Source organism: Cebidichthys violaceus, unplaced genomic scaffold (genome assembly GCF_023349555.1).
Source record: "Cebidichthys violaceus isolate CVI_PGR_0920_01 unplaced genomic scaffold, fCebVio1.0.p SCAF_102, whole genome shotgun sequence".
Taxonomy (NCBI): Eukaryota; Metazoa; Chordata; class Actinopteri; order Perciformes; family Stichaeidae; genus Cebidichthys; species Cebidichthys violaceus.
Window position 1 is genome coordinate 169170 of NW_027176266.1, and position 22137 is coordinate 191306.

Genomic DNA, 22137 nt, shown 5'->3' on the forward strand with positions numbered 1-22137 from the left:
TGTGTGCCGTGCCTAAACCTGCTTACGGTATTTAACTGCACTGAAAATACCAGGCTGATGACGCAGCCTCACGTGTCCTTTTACATATTATGACGCGACACTAGGTGTGTGTTTTATATTTCCATTACATGCAACATGACGTCTCCATTAGACCAAATCAGATCCTTGATGCAATTGACTTTAAGCAAAACGGAAACCCTACTTCCTCTCTTCTGTGGAGAAAACCAAGCAATAAAATGAATCCATACTGTGTATTGTCAGCACGCGCACAACATATTAACTGACTCATTCGGCCCTCTATATAGTACAACAAATCAGACAAATCATTGCGCAGGTATAGCTGAGGCAGACACAAAGTCCCATGAGAAATAATGAACACCCACCTGCTCCAGAGAGGACATCTGCTGAAAGTGTCTGACTGCTGTTTGCTGAGCTGAGAGTCTTGCAGCTCAGTGAACACAATTAGAGGCTAGAAGCTGCTCATATGTTCAGTTTCCGTCAGGTTAGCTGTCCTGAGATCAGAGGGCGGAAATTCAACAACACCTACGGAAACAGGACCAGTCACATGGGACTGTGTGGTGGTGGGCAGCAAGTTTGTGGGTTACTATATATAGATAGACTGTGATGGTGTGTTTATCTTATTTAGACAGTAATACAACTTTTAACACTGATGTCTTTGAGGAATTTGGTTTGTTAGATGACTTTTAAATTTGTAATTTATTCTTATTTGTTTTGATTTTTCAGCAAGGAAGGGTGACAAACTATTGTTATTGTTGGCATTTGGCACTTTGGTGATGCTCTGACCTTTTCTACAGCGCCACCAGTAGGTCACTTATCCAGTGAATTATCCCCACATCTACTGGATGGATTGGTATTCTTTTTTTTTGTTGGCACACAAACACACATGTAATAACACATGTAATAATTCTGGTCATCCTCTGACATGTCATATTATGTTTTTGCAAATCGCTTAGTATTTCAATGTTATGCTAACACACTAAACTAAGATGGAACCTTGGTAAACAGTAAACATTACTATCAGCATGTTGGCATTGTCCTTGTGAGTACAGATTGCTAGCATGCTGACATTAGCCTTTAGCTCAAAATACCTCTCGCAGAGCTTTTAGCACGACTTTAGACTCTTGGTCTTGGTTTTGATACATCTTGGAACTATTTTCTCGTTGTCTCACTTTTTTGTGAATTCCCCTTTTCATGAAATATTTATCAATGTGATATTATTGATGTTTTTTGTTGTCGTTTGATTTTGATTTGATGGTCACATGGAGGAGTAAGTAATCCTTTTAATATGTGTGTAGGTCTAATTTTGGATGTGCTGCGGGTGACCCGGGATGTGTGTAGTTTTCATTGCAGTCGCATGCACATCTGGCATGTCATCATTGAATCCAGCTGAAAATGTATTTTAGTGTACGCTTGTTTGCCAATACCTATGGTCCAGGTTTCACACATATTGCCAAATTAAAGTTTGGCCTGACTAGTTCAATTGGAATTTGAGTAGAAGTTGATTCTGTAAGTATTCGTACTCCATTGAAAGTTGTCGCTATTTGAGTTTTGATTGCTCTTGCAGCTGGAGATGAATGTATAAAAGGCCAACAGCTTAAGTTCAAGCTCATAAAAGCCTTTGAGTTCTCTTTATGTTTCTTCTTTAAGTGAGTGTAGTACAAGTTAATTAGGCTGAACACAAACGCAGATCAACAATAGGAATCAACAGGCACGATATTTTAATTCTGAACATATCTGAGTAGAACAAAAACTGGATCACAGACAACACCCTCAGTTCCCTCCCTTTAATGGTAGTGACTAACAATAGTTAATAGCAGTTCGGCTGAGTCATGTAGCCTTAAAACCTTCCTTACCATCACCACAAAAGCTCCACAATCCCAGCAAACAACACACTTGTTGCACAACATTCTTTGCATTGCGTTGTTTTTCTTCCTGTGCAAGATTCCAGTTAGTCTAAGTGGTTAGTTTGCACTAATCATAAAAAAACAAATTCATTCCTACTGAATAAAAGGTATCTGACTCAGCGCTTTATGTGTAGAAGTGTGGAGATATTGTCCTCTGAGACCTCTACAACCGTAACAATACAATGCAGGGGAATGGAATTGTGTTTGTGCTGCTCAGAAGCATAGAACAACAGATTTTATTGGGACTATAAGACAGAGGGCTCACAAAACAAATTTGAGCCTCAATGCACTATGAAAAAGGTTGAATCATCTGCTGGATTCGGCTCCAAAAAGTCACTTTTGGGTTGTGTGAAAAGACAGCTGACCCATATTTGCATAACTCGCCACCGCTCTGAGAGCAACTTCTGCTGCTGCTGTTAGCTTGGCCTGGTTTGCTGCCATTCAGGTTACTCTTCAACAAGTGTCCTTGTTCGGCTCGTCTCTTGATCAGGCTTTTCTCACAATGCGTCCACTCTTCCTCAGGTCCCTCCCTCCTCTGTCGGGCCTGACAGACTGGCTGCTTGTACTCCAGGCTCCCTGACACACCTTGGCGCTGAAGAGGACGTACAGGTGAATAAAGCTCAAAGCAAACGTCTCATGATTGACAGTCTCTAAGGAAACACATCATTCCTTGATGGTTCCCCTGAGGCCATCTCATTGACTGAAATGAAAAGCATTTCAAGGAACACTGACGGAAGTTCGCTTTTCTACCTTTATTCAGGTCACTTTGTTCCGGTAAAGGGAAATCTTAATACTGAAGTGAACAATGCTGAGGAAATATTTACATATTAAGCATTTGGAAACTCACCCAGAAAATTCCCACAACCAAAAATTGTTTGATGGATTATCCAATAGAAATTACTAAAATGTAGGAAGGGAGTATTAAACCTTAAAACGTTTGAACAATTGATTATCCATAACTGTTAAGAAACTTAATGCCAAATGCTTAGTTAGATCTCGTTAACTTTCCTTTCTAACAGACGTCGCCTGATTTAAATGGAAAATATCATATTTAATGGATTGCTAATTGAGTATTTCAGTTCTTGCACAAAATATTCTGAACTCAAGGTTCACTAATGTTTGTTTTGTTCCTGGAACAAGTAGAACTTGCTCAGGTGTCCTCATCATCATGTAACTTTGGTCACGTGATAACAGGTGGTCTGATGACACCCAGCAAGTCCCAATAAGACATGAGATACGGTTGAAAGCACTGGAAGAAAAACTAGTGATCCTTGAGTATTAAACTTTTCATCACAGCTTTGAGATCAGATCAAGAATGAACCTCAATGCTCAAACGATTGTCATATTTAGACAAAGTTCTGCTACAGCCAACAGTAATAGCACTGATGTATTTGAGGAATTTGGTTTGTTACATGACATTAAACATTTTACTTAATTCTTATTTGTTTTGATTTTTTTTAATGTGTTTTTCAGCAAGGAAGGGTGACCAAACTATTGTTATTGTTGGGATTGGTATCTGGTGACACCACACCAAACAATTTAATGTATTATTAAATCAGTATCAGTTTTACAGCTAATCCTTACAGAGCTATCAGGACCTCAGCAGTGCCTCCATACTTATCAAAACATATTGATATATAAACTACATCCAGATGTTCTATCCATTAAAACCAAATCTAAATCGCAGCCACATGTTCGTGCGCGCACACATGTACACGCACACACACCTACTTCTCACCTTGAGCGCAGCAGAGGTCCAGCTGCTCGTCTTCGGGGCTTGGCGCTCTGTCTCCGGTACTGCATCCAGCCGCAGAACAGCTCGTGCGCGATCATCACGTACAGCAGGAAGATTAGCACGGCGGGATCCATTCAGCCGCACGCGCCGCTGGATGAGAGCCGGTGGGTGCAAATAAAAACGGTCCAGATGAGAACAAACAGTATCTGTGCTGGCGGTCTTGTGCTGATAAGGGATGATCAATGATGGTGATGAGGAGGAGGAGGAGGAAGAGGGTCCTCGTGGCCAAGTTGCCCCGTGTCCACACCAACTTTAGGCACTCAAGGCGCGAGACAGGAACGGCTGCTGCGGCGGGCGCTCGCACTCCACCCGTGTCATCCCCCAAAATTAGCAGTTCATCCGAGAGAAAGCGGCGGTTTTTGAGACGAGAGTCACGGTGACAACAGCAGATATGGGGACATCGGAGGATGTTGCCGTAGAGACGCGACCGTTGCTAAGGACAAGATGTCGTCATCCCCTCTTCCTAAAGATGAACGAGGCATTTGACCGTAGCGGAGCCATGCAGGGAGCAATACCACGCAGGAGCACGCGCTATTGCCATATACATATAGGTTACCATTCATCCTCTGTACGCTGGATGCGACCACTGATGCTGTGCATTATCGATTCACATTTAACGATGCATTTCACCGACTGATGAATAAAATAGATACTGTATACATATAGGATAGATCAATATCTTATATGTATACAGTATCTAAACGCAGAGTAGTATAATGAAAGAGAAAAGCAACAGTCTTTACATTTGAGGGGACATAATAAGAAAATGTTTTGGTATAAATTATTGGTTAAGCAGTTAAATGTTACCTATCAAAATTCTCATACATTTGTTGTTGATAGACAATATATTTCTGCAATAATTGTGAGCTGACACATTCAAATTATTACTTTAAAGGACCCATCACTAACAAATAGTGACGAGATTCTGACATAATATTTAGCTCATGATGCAGTCATTTAATTCCCCAGAGACCAATTTACACTCAAAGGCATACTGACAATGTTGAAATGCTCAACTTTAATCAATTTATCCTCAGAGGTCAATTACATCTCGTTTCAAAGTGGAGGACAGTTGTAAGAATACATCTGTCGTACAGATTTTTTTTCCAAACTGCAGCGTTACATGTCAACTTTCTCTATAGCCTTTTTTAAAAATATATTTTTTCAAGGTTTAACGTCATTCTTTTCTTTCTCCTTTCTCTTTAAAAGGAGGGAGAGACAGATGGAGGCAGAGATATTTTTAACTTTTAGCCCTTAAAGCGATTCAAGCTCCTCTTCCAAAATGCACCTTGTCTTTCATCAGACCCTCCTTGCCTGGTAAACTCACGTCTTTCTAGCTCCATGCTCCCAGTTCATGCTTTCTTACACATCCAAAATGGATCCTAAATCTCCATGCAACCATTTCTGCCGACCGAGGGTTATGCCCAGTCTCGATTCAAAGACAGTGAAACTAATATCTGTCCACGACACCGTAGACGCTCTCCTTCTGACTTCCATCAGTCCGTCCACAGGCAGAGAGCTGTGACCATCGAGGGCTCCATCAGATCTGAGGCAGCTTCAGCGATTAGGCCTTCATCAGTGTTTCAGTATGTGGGCTGTGCTGTGTCTATGTGTTAGTGTGTGTGTGTGTGTGTGTGTGTGTGTGTGTGTGTGTGTGTGTCACGTAAGGGCGACACAAGCAGTTCTTCTGCTGTGATATCGCCTCATTTTCACAAGGCCACCTTTAGGCGGCAGGACCAGCGCTCCTCCTGCCTCACACCTCCATATCGCTGACATCAGCAGAGACCTGCAGGAACACAAGAGGGAGAGTGGATCTGTCACCATGCTCTGTCCATAAGCTGGCCAAGGAAGGCACCGACTTTAAACCTATGAATAAACAGTACTGTTTCTGTGTAACACTGCAACGTGTTTGACAGATACAATAAGGAGCTATATGAGTATTTTCGTTATCATATTCATCTTAAACATTAAAGTGAAATCACAGCTTTGACCAAACATTTTGACCACAAGCATAATGTAGAATGTTTAGGCTCATAGCTGTGAGTTCATATTGGAATACTTTCGACCCTCTAGTGGTCAAAGTTGTATTAGTGCAGCTTTAAAACCGCCGTTAACTGTATTCACAGAGTACATGTGAATAGAGATGGATATATTTTCCACCCGACAAATGCAATAAAACATTAGTCGTAAAACGTTTACAGTGCTCTACACTCACAGTGACGTTATTGAACCCAGCTGCCATCGGATGGTTCTGCGGTGGAATAATCACATGATCCTGCTGCAATGAACACATGATCAATCATTAACCAGACACGGTAGGCAAAAAGATGCTGCTAGCTAGCATTACCTCCTCATTGTAGTTAAAAATATGTTGTTATTTTTTTGTCTGGAGCATTTTGGGTAGATATGTGGCTGGTATATTAACCATGATTGGTTGGTTATTTTAGAGTGTAATAGTGTCACTTAGTAAATTAACAGACTGTTGAGTATGCTTATTAGGATGCTTTTTATTTAGCTAGCCAGATCTTTACACACAATAACAATATGACCAATGTTACAAGTGCTATGCTCAAATAGCTGAAAGTCACAGATTTATTGACAGTGTGACAACTCTTTCTATGCTTACTATTTCTGCTTATGATCTGCTGTATCTTTTCTCCCTGTGCTTAGTCTACATCATATTAGATTTTCAAAATACTCTTACTGTTCTGGGGCAGCCTTTGTTGCTGTCTTGTTAATTCAGCTAGTTGTTATTTTAGCCTAGCATGCTAGCTTAACTTCTAATCATCGCTGCCTCACTCACCATATGACAATATTTTTTGACAATGTAAGATAGAAGAGCTATAAATGCTGCAAATTACCCTTTAATACTCATGAAACAAATTTGACTGGATGTTTGTCAAAGGTTTAGGTGTCAGATTAACTCACTGAGAGGTCCGGTTCATACACTTCGTTTCTGAAGCCAGCACCAGCTGAGGAAGATGATGATGATGACGGACCGTTAGCGGCCTGGACCATCTGGCTGGTTCGCAGGTAGTAAATCAGCAGGGCGATCAACGTGCCGATCAGCAGCAGGACCACGATGACGGACGCAGCGATCCCTCCGGCGTCGTCTCGCTTTGGTGTGGCTATGAGAAAGGTGGACAACATTTAGCGCACAGTTCTACGAGACGATCGTGTTGAGGACAACAGGAAGTCAGTCAAAGGGCTGCACTACTGGTGTTTGCATTTTAGGTCAGTTGACACATTGCTGTCAATTAGACAAATTCCTTTAGTGCTGAACAATTTTTAAAAGCCAACCTCCTAATCCCAAGTACATTCTTTATAAATTTAGCACTTTGTCCACCGAGTAATAGCTCCAGCACGTTAAACCACAGTGTGCCATTTTTAGTTTAGTTTGTGAAATTACATTACATTAATCTTTAAAAAGAGAAAAGATGCTTTGTACCAGATTTAGCTTCTAAACTAATATCCATCTGCAGTCTCGGTGCAGGTGAAAGGAAACACTACATTTCAAGTCTTTGAGCGGATTAAATAAACAACATTCAACGTGTTCATCTGTGAGCTGTTAATATTTCTACTTTTGGGCAAAACCAGTTCAGCAACTTGCTGCTTCCAGTCTAAGTTAGTCTAACCTGCTGCCGGCTGTAGCTTAGCATACAAAGTAAAAACAAAAGTGGTGCCAATCTTCTCATCCAGCCCTTGGCAAGAAAGCGCATAAGCATATGTCCCAAACTGACCCCAAATGAAGCTCTAGCGTAAGTTCAGACAGGAAGACTATACTCATGCATGCCTAAGCCTATAGCTGATTTACCATACATCTGCCGTCACTCCTCAAGCATGCATGCATTATTTCCTTGTTGGTATTGTTTGGGGCTGTCAATCATGATATCAGCTGTCTAAGATCAGCTGGTCTCAAGCCAATAGCAGAACGACACAAGGACATAATTAGCCTATCATCTTGCCGCTGTCTGTCTTTAAATATGACCGTCTCTCTACCTTCAGTAGTTCATGCTGCTGTTACGCAACCCTCCACCTCCCCATCTCCGCCCAATCTTCGCAGATTCATCAGCCTCATCATCCTATCAACCTCATCAGCCACCATCACCACCAGTGTCTGGACTCCATGGGGGGATTTATATTGTTGCCGCTCAGGGCAATCACAACTCGATCACAAATCTCCTCGTCGAGTTCAAGCGCCAAAGAATTTCTGCGTAACTCATTAACACATCATCTGTAATAATAAATGTTAACTACTAATCATTCACTTGTCTCTCCTGATTGAACTATTACTGAAAAAAAATCCTGGTATTTTTCTGAGAAAAATCAGTCAAAACAGAAAACCCATGAAGGTAGCAGTTAATGGGCTGGAAAACATTCAAAACCACCGGCCCTACTTACTTGCATCTGTGACTTTGTTGGCGCAGTTGACTCCGACAGTGTACTCAATGTCGTCCAGAGCCACCACGCCCGATGTGCCTTTGATTCCTTCAAGCACAATCTGAAGACAACAAAGACAAGACGACAGCAGAGAGAGTGGTCCGTCAGTCCTGTCCTTCACGTTTAGTCAAGTGCAAAACTTTAATATACCGTTGTGCTGTGGATAAGCTTACATACAGTACGCTACAGAACGCTACATAAGAGTCGCAAGTGAGAGTCTGACCTGGTACTCTTCAGTAGACGTGATGTTGATGTCAAAGCGCTTCCACTGCCCTCCCAGTTCACGCACCACCAGCAGCTGATGGAGACTACCTTCAGATAACCTCCACACCTTCAGCTGGCTGTCCGCTGCATATGTGAGAAATATAAGTTCAAAATATCAAAATGGGAAGTGCGTCACACACATCCAGACAACATCCGACAGGCTTTCACAATAACATCCATCCTTACATGAGTATGGCTTGTAGGCCCAGAATTTCAAGCAGGTGCCCTTGGTCGGGGGCAGGTGAGGGCTCAGCAACTGAGCTTTTTCAGAGGCTGCCGTCCGGTTGCTGCTTGGTAAGAACAGGAAGTGACCTGGCGGAGAGGAAAGGGAAGGTAGTTTATTTCACACTTCGGTGCATGTCGTCGGATAAAAAACAAAAAAACACAAATGGACACACGTAACGTCTGTGTTAAAAATGATCAAAGTGTTGTTCTCACTGCTTCCTCAAGATCTTTGTTGAAACGCATGACTGTTTGTAGGTTTTGCCACAACGTGCACAGTCAAAGTAGCTCTGCCTCAGTCTCTCTCTCTCTGGTTTACCTTTCTCAGTGCCCAGACTGTGGTCCTCAGGCGGGGTGGGGTAGTGGCTCTCTGCCTCCCGACTCGTCAGCTCCCAGTCCAGTTTGTCCACTTTGACGTTTTGAGTGTTGCTCCAGCTACACATCCCTCTCTCCAGACTGCACTTAGAACCTGAGATATAAAAAAAATAATTAGTGGATTGCTCCTTTTAAAAAGCCCATTATACAGCAGCAGGACTCCCAAGGACGAGCAGCGAGCCTGCACCAGCATGAGACTCTTTTATTTGGAAGTGTTTTAGATAGCGAGGTTTTAGCGAAAATGGATGTGTTTGGGAAGTAGTGAGCATATAACTGGATAAATTAGACTGGCATCATGCTGCACTGGTTGTGTGAGAGTTTGTAAATAGATATTTTGATATAGTTTTGTTGTTGTTAAATTGCGGCCACCATTTACTTCAATTGATCGAGACATTTTCCTCCGTTTTTGGACTCTTTATTCAACGTTGAGGCATGCAAGAAAAACAAAGTTAACACAGGGCGATTAACAAAGGATTATTTTGTGGCTCAAGAGTTCTTTTGAGTTCGCTGACACTGATACAAACCTTGGTCTTCACATGGGCGAGCTGAAAGGAAGATGTCGTCAACTGCAACGTGAGTGTTTTCGCCTCCGGCTCCGACCACCTCAAACTCCAGCTGCAGAGCAGAACAAAGCATCATCTTAGTTAAAACGTCAAACACGACATCATATAGAAAGGTAGAGGACGTTTCATACGATCCCAATTTTGGGATGCTGCTGGAGAAATGGAAAGTTTAACGTGCTGATCTTCCTTAAAAGTGTGCATCCTCATATTGAAGATAAACTGTAAATGAGACAGGAAAGCAATGATATCTGATTTTCAAGACAGTTTCAATAGTTTGTACATAATACTTTTAGTATTTAAAAGTCTATAATTGTTCCAGCGGCCTTCTCCAGTCTCCACAATGTACCTGCCAGTCCACAAGGGCACTGGAGATGTTGCCGTTGCCAAGGCGCCAGACATCTCCCTGGTTCAGACTGTCAGAGAAGATCTTCACTTTGTCTCCCTTCACCGGCTTCATATACAACGTCAGAGAACCTGCAAAGTACACAGGGTTCTGTTGTGGGGTTTCTTGTCATGTTTGTGTGTGCGTGTGTGTTTCATTGTGTGAATGTGTCTCACCAGGATTCACTCCGCCCATGTGATACCAGAAATGGACGCACTCGGTCTTGGCGTTTCCTTGGCGAACAGGGGAGGTGAGGGCTGACGCGCCACCCGACGGAAGGAAGCGCACCCCGGTGTTAACCATCATGTAGAAACCTGAGCCACCAAACAGGCAGAGGAAGATCACAGTCACTCAGAGTGTACATTCAAACATTACTGTCGTTCAATGGGATTCTCAGATTCTCTCTCACCCAGTTCAGTCTCCAGAGTGTGGTCGGTCTCGGGTCCGGTCAGCGTGGCGGTGCGTCCGCTGCGGTGGAGCCAGTGAACTTTACCAGAGCTGCTGTATCCACACCGCTGGCCTTCAAAGGAACACATCCTCGGCACGGTGCACGGACGGTCCAGGAACACCACATCGTCAATGGCCACGCGGCCGTCAAAACCAGAGCGGGCTGCTTCAAACATCAGCTGGAGGCGAAAGGTCGGGGAGGGTGAGTTGGAAAGGAAAATATAAATTTTGGCACAATTTTCCCCCTTTTATTGTCACTCTTTTTCTTTTTTATGTGACAGATCTGTGACATTGCATTCCAGGCTGACTGCAGTCATTCCATACCCGGAAGTTAGTGAACTGCTGCGGCACCGGGCAGTGCGCCTCGTGCCACACGTTGCCATGAGCTGCACTGCGGGTCCAGAGGACGGCCTCATAACCGTTGTTATCCAACAGCTTCACATTCAGAGCACCTGGACGGGATCAGACGGGGAGGACGGGGCAGTAAGTGTGAGAGGATTAAGATATGATTCAATTATCAGATTCTTTCTGGGGCAAGTCGGTAATATTTCATTTCAAACCAACATCTAACACAACGCCAAAACTAAGAGGCAGACTTTTAAAACTAGATCCTGTTTCTTTTGTAATAAATTATTAAAAGGGAAAAGTCACCACCGTTTATGCGGCCCTGCAATCAATGTTGATGGTAAATGTGGTCGATGGAAGCAATAAATTCCTCACTGCGTGCTACATTGACAGATAGAGCTCAGTTCTCCTACTTGCAGACCCGTGCCGGCAGTGCCTACATGTACCATGATGCACTGCATGTGAGCTTCTGATGCCTGGAGGGTCTCCACCGGCCTTATCCTCTTGCACGGCTCGTGGAGCTGCAGCCTCAGCCTCTCTGAGGAATTCATTGCTTCAAGGGACACTACATTTACCCTCAACAATGATTGAACATCCATCAAAAGGTGACAAGTTTTCCCTTTAACTTCAACTTTACCTACCCCCCCCCCCCAGGCTCAGAGAAAAAGATGCTTCTTTAACATTCTTCCACTCTGAACTGCGTTCCAGTCAGTCTTGTCCTCACCTGTGTTCGGCCCGTAGAGTTTGTAGAAGAAGAACAGGCAGTGATCTGAAGGAATTGGTAACTGTGGGAATGAAACTAGGCGTCCGAACACACCGCGCAGAGAAGGGCTCCACATGTCCACGACGAGACTTCTGCCTGGAGGTCAACAGAGAGGCGGGTGGGGAAGGAAGTGAGCTTCAAAGCATCACAAGTACAGCAGTGGCACTTTATACACTGCAGTCGTACTGTGTTGTCTTATAGGGATTATGAGTGATGTGATGAATGAGCTACATACTAAGTTCAACACATTTACTACAAATAGACAAAGATCTGATCACTTTAGCTCTATTAAAAACAGCAATTTATTATTCATTTAGATCGTACATTTAAAAAGGGAAAATTGTTTCAAACCAGGAAAAGAACATTATTGCCTTTGGGTCAAAAGGTTGTTGCTAACAGGTGAGACAAAGTCACTGCTTTGCAAGAGTCAAGTAGCAAAGTTTGTGTTTTGAGGCCTTCACCAAATGACATGGCATTCAACATTTTTAAACAAAAAGTAACAGTTGGTAAAGTAAATAACATAAATAATGAATAATGTATTAGATTAGTTTTTATTACTACAAACTTTATTGTATTTCAAAGCAAATGATCAGGTGTTAATGGGTTTGGAATTTTCTGTTGAACACAACTCCAAGAACTGGAGTTTCTTCAACAGAGTTGAGTGCTGTTTTCACAGTGTTGTCACTTTCTGTACTCTGATACAGAGTGACAACCGGTATAAAAATAATATTAATTATAGCTTTTAGCCTCGAGGCTGTGCTGGGACTAGAATAACTTCCCAAATGTCAGTTACAAGAATGTCACCCTCGTGAGTAGTTTTGAGGGTTAAATGTTCTCAGAAAAGAAACTATGAACACTATGAATACTCTTTATACCAAACTATTAGCATATATGAGGATAATGAGAAAAAAGAATATCAATGTTATTATAACTGCTCCAAACCATGATTACACAATATCCTCCTATGTACTCCATATGACACATTTAAAATGTGATGTTTTCTACCAGTGAGGTCATGGAAAGATGGAGGCAAAGTGTGTGCGTGTCTGAGATCCTCCCTCTCTAAAAAACACACTGTATATCCGTGTATATTTTTATGATTTTAAAGGAGCTTACCGATCCCGATGGTGTGGTCCATCCCATCCACCACCGCCCAGTCAAAGTTGTCACTGTTGTCCTGATACCATCCACACATTCCATCCTCAAAGTTACACGACAGCCCTGAACAAAAAGCATTGAGACATTTCTAGGTAAGATCTTAAAGTCTGCATTATGCAACATCATGTGTGTATGCATACTGCAGATGGTTTTGAGTTACCTGTTAAAGAGGATGGGAAATAATCAGCATGACAGCTGACAAAACGAACGTTTTTCACTTTGATGTTGGCGCTTGGGGGAAGTTTCACAGCACGAGCTTCGAAGGCCAGCTGGCAAAGATAAAACAAGGAAAACAAAAGAGCCCTGATGAGTGAAATTCACAAATTTGAACTTTAACAGTACAAAATGGTAACCAGTTCCACAAGGTGAAACTGTTGTATTTAGATGGATTAGATTTAGATCGACGGTCAAGGCTTTGGGGATGTTTATCGAACATCTACAGCTCTAAATGCTTTCAGACAACCTGTCTTTTCTTTTCCTTAAAAGCTCGACCTCCAGTGATTTCTGAGACCAGACAGTCATTTCTGCGAGTCAAATCTCACCTTCAATGCAAACATCTTAAATGAAATAATGAAAATTATGTCATCCCTGAGAAAATGAAGCTGACCTGGAAGCGATCTTTTCTGACTCCAATAAGCAGGTCGACGTGTTGCCACGCCTCCTCCCCTGTTCCGGTCGTCCCATTGATCTCCCACAGCTTAGGCTGCGTGCCCAGCAAGCTGTCGATCACCCTGACAGACAGCTCACCTGCAGTGGGGACACGTAAACAGAGTCATAAGGCAAAAGATCTGAGTCTTGTGTCCCGAGGTGAAAAGGGAAAAGAAGACATGTGGGATAATGAGCTCATTTAGTTACCAACGCGATCTAGACTCCCCGTCAGAGCAAAATCAAAGCTCAGATTGCAGGCAGGGCCGGAGGGGCCCAGGAGGGGGGTCCGTGTCTGGGCCTCGGTCAGCTGCTGGCCTGGGGCCTCGGATACGTACAGGTACACCTCTAAGGAATATGAAAGAAACGAACATTATATCATTTGGTGATTTTTATCCACTAAATATTAGTAAACAGAGTGTTGTGAGTTGTACCTTCGGATGTGACATTTGCGTGTAGCACCCAACCTTGAGTCCCAATGCTGGCGTCAGTCCAACCTGAGCTGCCCTCAGTGTAAGAGAAATCCCCTGCAGAAAGGATTCGTGGAGATACGTCTCTCAAAATGAGAAGCTCAGTGCATGAGACAGATACAAAAGTGATATAACAGCCAGGCTTAAGGATATTAATACAAAAAAGAATAAATGATGATTAATCTACCTGTTAAGTTTCCCTTTAAGGCCAGCTATTACAGTTTTTTTCTACCAAGACACAAAAACTGTCACTTGCGGTACAATTATTGAAACCAATGACTCATGAAGCCCATCTATCTATTGACCAGCTATGCTGAACCATAAGCACACTGTCCGCTTCACACATAAACAAATTTATTGCATGTGAGTGTTTTCATATAATTTGTTAAATTGTGGGGGGGGGGGGCCCTGGCGACTCCTGAGGTCTGAAGCAGCTTCCACTGGCTCTAATAACGATCAGAATTTCTTTGAAACTTTTGTAGTCCTGTCGATTAAAGTGAGGCAGAGTAAAGAGAAGGAATAGACTCACCACATTTGTCTTCATCCTCTGCTCCGGCACAGTCTCGATGGAAATCACACATCTTGTCTGGTTCAGCACACGGGTCTTTAGGAGATGTTGGGAAAGCTGCCCAGGTATCATTGGCTGTTCGAGAGGAGAATGTGAGATGGCAGATTTATCACACCCCAGAGAGTGTTTGCTCTCATTCTTTGCAGATGTGGAATCTCTTTTTCTTTAAAAAATGAAGACTATTAAAAGGATTACCAGATGACAAGCGGCATTCAGGGGACAACACTATGCTGTCGACAGCGATACCTCCATACGCAAAGTCCCTGACTGCTGCCATTATTACGATCTATGATGACAGAAAATGGAGGCATATGTATGATAGCAATAACAATTTCCTTCAAGACTAAAGCTCTGAAGTGTTATTTACCCATTTGGTGAAAACAATTGCTATTTAAAATACATCTGAAGCATAAAGGCCCTCATTTCTATATTGATCAGGATTTGTCATTCAAGGACTGAATTAAAAATTTTCTTAAAAGTAAATTCACTTTGGAACCAAATTCCCATGAACATGCAGTTAATTAACAGGCATATCGACCTAATTGCAGTGCAGAATTACCTAAAATATGTTTAAGATCATTTGGAAACAGTGTCGCCGTTACATAGTTCCAGGGACGTCCTGCTCACTACACATCCTGGTCACAATGTAAAAACCAAATTTCAGATCCTTGCTAAAAATGATTGTTATTGTTGTTACAAATTTTGACAATAGCCAGAGTCCCATCCAAATATAACTCATATTTAAACTTGATTTTCCTGCTTTTATTAAAACACCAACACCTAGGCCATACCTAATACCTTTTATTTTATATTTTTACCTTTTCTTTTCTTGAATATTGGGTGGATTTTTCATCAGCATGGCTCATTAATAATTCTCCTATGCTGATATGTGTGCAAAAGATCACTTTTCTCTTACATGTTTCAATTAAAATGCCATTTACACTTGTGATAAAAAAACAAAACAAATATGTGAATCAGGTTTGTTACCGTATCTTCAGCATCTCTGTTTATAGGCTACAGCTAGCATCTATATAATGGCTACAAACTTAGGTGAATACTCACTTGAAAAATGTCATTGGTGACAATCTCCACCTTTGCCTTCACCCAGACATCGCCCAGAGCGCCGCCCCGCTCCCACACCGGGTAGATCTCACTATCTGCCACCAGCACCGTCAGACCGCCGGACCTCGGCCCAAACTGGTGAGTGTACATCACCATCTACAGCGGGCAGAGACAGAAAACTGGTCAAACTATAAGTTCAGAAATATATACTTTTTTTCAAAATTCGGGTTATTCATCAAAAATGTCAGACTGTGAGGAAATCCCTGTGAAAATTGAAGTGCAAGAGTAAAATCAAAACCTCTCTGACTGACGAGGGAATGGGTTTGGGACTCACATTGCAAGGATGTGAAATGTTGGTGGGCTCCAGGCGGGGACTTTGGAACGCAGCCCAGTCATTTGTGAGACCACCATCAGGGACAGTGACATAAAGGAAGTGACCTGCAATGATAATAGTGATATCCTTTATTTACATATAATTATTTCTTATGTTTAAAAACAAAGTTAGTTAGAATACTTTTCTGAACATATTCACATCGTCCGATTATGATACCTGTTGCAATGTTGTTGGAGTGATCCCTGCCTGGTCCCTTCAGAGGATCCGTGACGGAGATGTTCTCCTGATTGGTCCTGACCCATTTCAGTTTGGACAGTGAACTCAGGTCCCAATCACAAGAGTCCTTCTCGAAGTCACACACCCGGTATCCATCTGGAGACACAATAAAAGCACGCAGCTTACATTGACTGGTGCTCACTGAATGTGTACATGCACGGGGTTGAATGTACGGCGTGGTTTGTACAGAAAAGTTGCCTCTTTTCACTGAATATCAGCAACGTTGTGGGGTTTTGAAAAGTGTATTCCATACAGACAGCATTAGGGAAATTCGATCAATTCTGCCGGGAAGTTGGGAAAATGTCTGGGAACTTTGCAAAGCAGGTACTTTACAGGAATATCACAGAATACATTTCACAGCAAGACAAAGTGGTGCGGAAAATGTAAGTAGGTGGACTTTGACTAACAATTTTTTTTCCCCACAATCAACAAAAAACAAAAACACATTCTCCTCACGTCTTTGTCATATTGAGCAATGTAAATACTTTCTTTTTTTTATGTCCCAGATTTTGAAGACTTCTGCCTTCAACCAAATACAATGGAGGCGAAGGGAGTTGTATTTGTGATGCTAAAAAACGTGAAAAATTACATTTGAAAAACTGTCTTCCCATAAACAATATCCCAGTAAAACGTTTACATTGGGAATTTCACTAGAAAGTAGTCCGGTGAAATGTGCAGGTCATCCAACACCACAAAGTGTAAGAATTTTTCTTTTTTTATTGCTGGTTGAACTGCTTCTCTAATCTCTCCTGCACTGTTATCACACTTGTTTGTACTTTGTCCGTTTGTACAGTGAGTCAACGTGTACAAATTCCAAACATAGGTACTGTCCCGTGGAGTCAGAGGGCTCTGTGCTGTAATATTTCTCACCACAGTTCTCCTCATCAGTCCCGTCACCGCAGTCGTCGCTGCCGTCACAGAGCTGTCGCTGCTCCACGCAGCCCCCCCGCCTACACGCCTTCATCTCTGGGAGACACGTTACCCCAGGGAGAGGGTCTGATGACGTAGCGAGAGATAACAATCATTATGCTCATCGTGGTTCAGCAACTTTAACTGATCAATTTCATTACAATTAACTGCTGAAGGGACTGTACATGAGTGGTATATTTTGAGGGACTCACGGGGCAGAGCGCAGTCCAGAAACTCCATCTGGTCCACCGCCACGTCTCCTCTTCGCCCCTCGGAGCGCCGCGAGCGCAGACGGATTCGGAAGCCTGTGGGAATGCGGCCCAGAAAGACGGTGGCCTCCCTCCAGCCACGGACGCTGGTGGCCTCGGGACGCCACACGACGGCCTCTTGAGAGTCCTGGCGAAGGATGGACGCCCACAAGGGCGTGGAGCCCAGACCCATGTGACCTAATAAACAATAACAACAATAACCATGTCTACTAATAAGTTTAAGTTCAAGTTCCACAGTTGGAGAATCAATCAAATTATGAGACAATTACAAAACATAACTTAACTTACGTGCAATGTTTAAAATGTGCAATAATTCTATTGATACAGCATTTATACTTTCTTATACATACTTGTGTTGAATATTATAGCATTATGTACATCATTTACATTGTATTTTACATATCCCTTTATTTAATTATTTTTCTTATATTTTTATAATATACTACATACTTCCCACCTTTGTCAACAAAGTATTCTGATTCTGATTACAAGCAGGGATATGTGAAAACAAATACTCATTAAATACTACAAATTTAAAAAAAGTAGCAGAAAATAATATTAAATCCTGCAGTTTAAATGTATGAACCGTTGTGATTAATAGTCGTTACCCGAGTCCCACAGGAAGTATCTGAGACGAAGGCGACAGGTTGGTGAGGACTGTTTCATCTCTGGAGAGATTAAATCCGCAGTGCTGAGAGACCCCGCCGTCACTGCGCTCACCCCCATGAACCAACCTGTGCGAGAGGGAATATGAAAAGTGCAGGGTCTGATAATCAGACTTCTGATCTAATAAGACAAGCCGGACCCGTGATCAACCCCCCCCCCCCCCCCCTTGAATGATGAGTCCAATTACAAATTTAGCTGCTGAGCAGAGATCATTGTTAAACTCACAGCTGCAGAGGAATTACTGACTGTGAAAGTGACATTAGGATCTGCTAATTACTCACTTCATCAGTGCATTTCATATTTGCATGGTGCTTTCATTAGAAGCCTCTCCATAAAATATATAAACCCTTTAGTCAGTTAAAGGATGAAATGTATTAACATGAATTACATTTCCAGGATCTGTTGTCAGTGTTCACTTAGTGTCAGTTGGGTTGGGGGGTTCTGGGTAAAGATGTAACTAAAATATGTTATCCATTTCTGTGTACTATTCATTGATCAGAGGAGGAACACGATCATTACAACAATACTGTTGATCTTGACTTTTTACTCTCCCCTACTCAAAATTTACACCATGTCCTCGCTGACAAGACTTTTAGCCTCATGTATTCTACTAGTTTAAATAAGATACTGAATTAAATGTATTCCCAAGTTGAACAAAAAGAAGCACCTCATAGTATTACCTCAAAATACTTGTTGCATGCACATGAGGACAGAAAGGACAAAATAGAAAAAGGGATGTGTATGAAACCACACCTGTAGCCGTCCCGGTGGAGTAGTCGGAGGATGGCCCGCTGTCGAGCAGCGACTCCACTCCACTCTGACGTCTCTCCCAGACGTACACTGTTGCATTCGAGGACTTTTTAGTCCATCCACACATCCCTGCTCCCTCAAAGTCACATTTGAACCCTGTGCAAAAGAAACTATGGCTCACCGGTGGACTGTATTAAAATACTACATGCAGATCTAAACAGGGATGAAGTGAAAACTGATCATATTCTGTATAGTTCCTGCTAATGATACAAGCACTATTAAGCATATTAACAAGGATGTTGTTTTTTTTAATTTGAATTTAGCAAACTATGTTCAGACATCTTCCCTGGGTATCACTCTAAATAAAGTTCTTTCTGACTGCCGGACTTCCATTTGGACACATGTAAATCACTTGTCTGTAAATACAATGCCCTCTCGGTGAGCAAAGATGAGAGTAGAGTTGCAATAAACAAGTGAGAAATCAGTTTGGAGCAGGGTGTTCGCATCTGATCTCACATTTGAAGAACTATTCAGACTTACCACAGTCTTGCTCATCGCTGCAGTCAACACAGTCGCACACAAAGTCACACTTCCTTTCAGGAGCCTGGCATACATGAGCCCCAGAGCCAGCCGCTGTGAGGTAAGATACCAACATCAGGCAGTGTTCCCCACACAACACACGCAAATATCTGATGTGAAAGTTGTTATTCGGAAACATTGGAGCCTTTTCAGTGTGTGATGAAACAGAGGAATGTGTTGAAGTGTAACCTGTCTATAAATATTGCAGATGTGACTTTTTCTTGTGCATATCTTGTATGGAAAAACAATCTTCACTCAAGGTCCACTTACTCGCGTCTTCTGCATCTTTCGACCGCGTCACACGGTCTTCATCAGCACAAGAAGTTTGCTTGGTTGATATTTTTTACACTTTGCATTAATCTGAGCACTTTTAGGACTTTCTCGTCCATGTTTTTGTTTATTTGGATGTCTTTTAGCTCAAGTCTCGTCTCCGATTTTTCCATGTTAAAAACAAAACGCAAACATTGTCTGCCGACGAAGACCGAGCGATGAGGTTGAAAGCTCCAGAACAAGCCAGTAAGTGGGTCCTTGAGTGGAGATTGTTTTGTCAACTGCCGATCTCAAGGTGGAAAATTAACGGTCAGACTCAATTTATCTCGTCTTTTGAATCTAAGCTCTAAGAGTGAAACGTCACTCCAGCCGTCAAATACATTTAGTAGTGAAGCAGAAAGCACAATATATTCCTCTCCCATCATTGTAATACCTGTGAGTATCAGAACAGTACAAGTATGCCCTGAAATACTGTATCAAATCTCACCGGTGACACACACACTCTTATCAGGACGCGTTACCGTCAAAGATTTATGGCACAGCTCATGCCAACAGGCTCAAAAGGCCAGAGAGAAGCAATCAGATCAGCGCCAGCAAAATGTCTTCTGTCCATCCAAAGGTCTCTGGCAGCTGACAGCTGGATGTGAGACATGACACCCAGTAGATACACAGACCGACTCATAGTGAGAAGAAATGCTCCGTTATCACACATCGATAACTCAGAACTATAGGATCACGTTTACGGAGTTCTGTTGACACCAATCAAATCAATTAGAAAATTTATTTTTCAATGTTAAAGCTGTTTCAGTTGTTTCTTTCCAACATGAAGACAGAACGATCAAGTAATGATATTCTGATCTTCTGTTGCTAAATATTTATCAAATCCAATCTCAGCCGTTCTAAAAGAAATAACATTATAGTTTGGGTTATATGCCCAACTTTATTTTATTTTTTGAACCCTTTTTTACATGGTTTTCTTTTCCTTCAAAACAAAAAGTACACAATCATTGTAAGACCGTAAACATCCACATTTGAACATGCGTACTCAATAAAGTGTATATATTTACTGTATAATCAATATTTGTTGTTAGTGAGCACAAGACGGGTTGAGAGAAAATGTCTTCACTGGTTTTGTCCTTTGTATGTGAAAACAAGTAAACAAACATCAACGTATGTAAATGAACGCTGCAAGAACACGTCAACAAAATGAATCACAAGTAGTGCAACATAATACAAAATAAAGTGTCCAGTTATATTCCCTGGTAATGTTTAAACACAAACTTCTTTATGGACATGAACGGTTTATTCGTTTACATCACTTATTTATCATTGACTTGCAGTCAAAGCGATGTGTAATGATGAATACTGAGATATATAACCACCAGAGGTGCTGACCTCAGCGTTCTAAATGGAAGGTAAAGTTCAGCATATAAGTTTTATGACAGCAGGTGAAAGTGATTACCACCAATAGATAAAACACTTTGTAAGAACTCTTTCGTGGCTTGAGCATGAGGGTTTATTCTTGACCGTGTAAACATATATATATATATTTATACTTTAGCCATACTTTACAGAGCTATACGATGCCACAAGCCAAGCTTATCCCCCAGCAGAAGCATTATTTCTACATTTAAAGAGTTACTTAAAGTCCCACACTGTTTGAATGGAGTCTGGCTGAGTGTGTTCTTACCAAACTGCAGAGTCAGCAGCAGCGTGAGGGCTGAGCTCCTCCAGGGCAACATCTTCTGTTTTCCTCTCTCCCACCTGATCGGTCTGGAGCTCCGAACGCAAAGCTGGAGAGTCTTTATTGTCCGACTGTGACCTCTTCCCCGCCTCTTAAGAGATAACATCCGGACTTTAAAGTCTCCCAGCGTGCAACTGCAACACACCATCATAAAACAATTTCCTCCAAATGATTTCCAGTGTATACATCCGTACATTGCACAATAACTTAAGTAGACACGGTTGGCAACAGACACACCGGGCAACTCTGGTGCAAACATTGTAAAAAAAAAAATCACACTCCAAACAATATTATCCTTCTATTTCATCTTTATTTACCAAATTCTCCCAAATTGAGCTCACTGACTTCATTTTGGAAAGGCACTTTAAGTAAAGCACAGTGTCTTTCTTAAGGGAACTTAGGTTAGTCACATGTATTCATGCCATCGTCTTCACACTAGTTAAATGGGAGTTATGCGATAACACCAGCTATTTGTAGCATCTTCTAGATGCCATGTTACCAAATTAACCCTTTAAATGAACTCAACGACCATGTTAGTGTTAATAATAGCTTCTATGTTGGTGATGTGATGAAGTATTTGTGCCATTTTGCATCTTCTTCATGTTCTTTTCCCACAAAAGGCAGATATCAATGCAGCCGGACATCACCGTTGCTCCGCAGCTGTCTCGCTTCACCATTGCATCTTGTGTTTATGAATCGGAACGTTAAAAAGTAAACATTTTGACTGGACAGCCCCCACTGGGAGAATTGACAGTGCGCATCATCATCATCCAGCGTGGTTGAATGGTTGAAGATTTGGGCGGAGTAATATTACCGTAAATGCAACTCAGCTGACTTCTGGAAATACCAACTAGCTCAACAATTTTCCACAATGAAAGTTTGGATGGCACGTCTTCTTTTCACTTTTGATGGAACA

General features: G+C 42.0%; 1 protein-coding gene across 3 annotated transcripts; it reads right to left on the reverse strand.

The window, feature by feature from the left end:
- Positions 1-4715: 4715 nt before the first annotated feature.
- mamdc4 (MAM domain containing 4) lies at positions 4716-21275 on the reverse strand. 3 transcript variants are annotated; one of them, XM_068729623.1, is made up of 29 exons: positions 21168-21275; positions 19169-19261; positions 18632-18784; positions 17821-17946; positions 17156-17389; positions 16905-17030; positions 15975-16130; positions 15759-15862; positions 15425-15580; positions 14558-14648; positions 14324-14437; positions 13759-13851; positions 13535-13672; positions 13287-13426; positions 12840-12948; positions 12638-12742; positions 11483-11617; positions 10738-10865; positions 10376-10592; positions 10143-10280; positions 9931-10058; positions 9546-9636; positions 8966-9115; positions 8611-8736; positions 8384-8508; positions 8122-8221; positions 6649-6848; positions 5936-5995; positions 4716-5506 (listed from the first exon to the last, which is right to left on the reverse strand). In XM_068729623.1, exons 1-29 carry the CDS (start codon positions 21217-21219, stop codon positions 5474-5476), a joined length of 3621 nt encoding a protein of 1206 aa, XP_068585724.1. In that variant the 5' UTR covers positions 21220-21275; the 3' UTR covers positions 4716-5473. The 3 variants fall into 3 exon arrangements, with proteins under 3 accessions (XP_068585724.1, XP_068585715.1, XP_068585731.1); XM_068729614.1 differs by having other exon boundaries at positions 5936-5998; XM_068729630.1 differs by lacking the exon at positions 5936-5995.
- Positions 21276-22137: the final 862 nt, after the last annotated feature.

Coding starts and splice junctions, on each gene's coding strand:
- mamdc4 (XM_068729614.1), bottom strand. CDS start 21,219: ATGTTGCCCTGGAGGAGCTCAGCCCTCACGCTGCTGCTGACTCTGCAG. Junction 11,618..12,637: donor GGACCACACCATCGGGATCG/GTAAGCTCCTTT, acceptor GTTGACCTCCAG/GCAGAAGTCTCGTCGTGGAC. Junction 10,593..10,737: donor AGCAGTTCACTAACTTCCGG/GTATGGAATGAC, acceptor TTTCGCCTCCAG/CTGATGTTTGAAGCAGCCCG.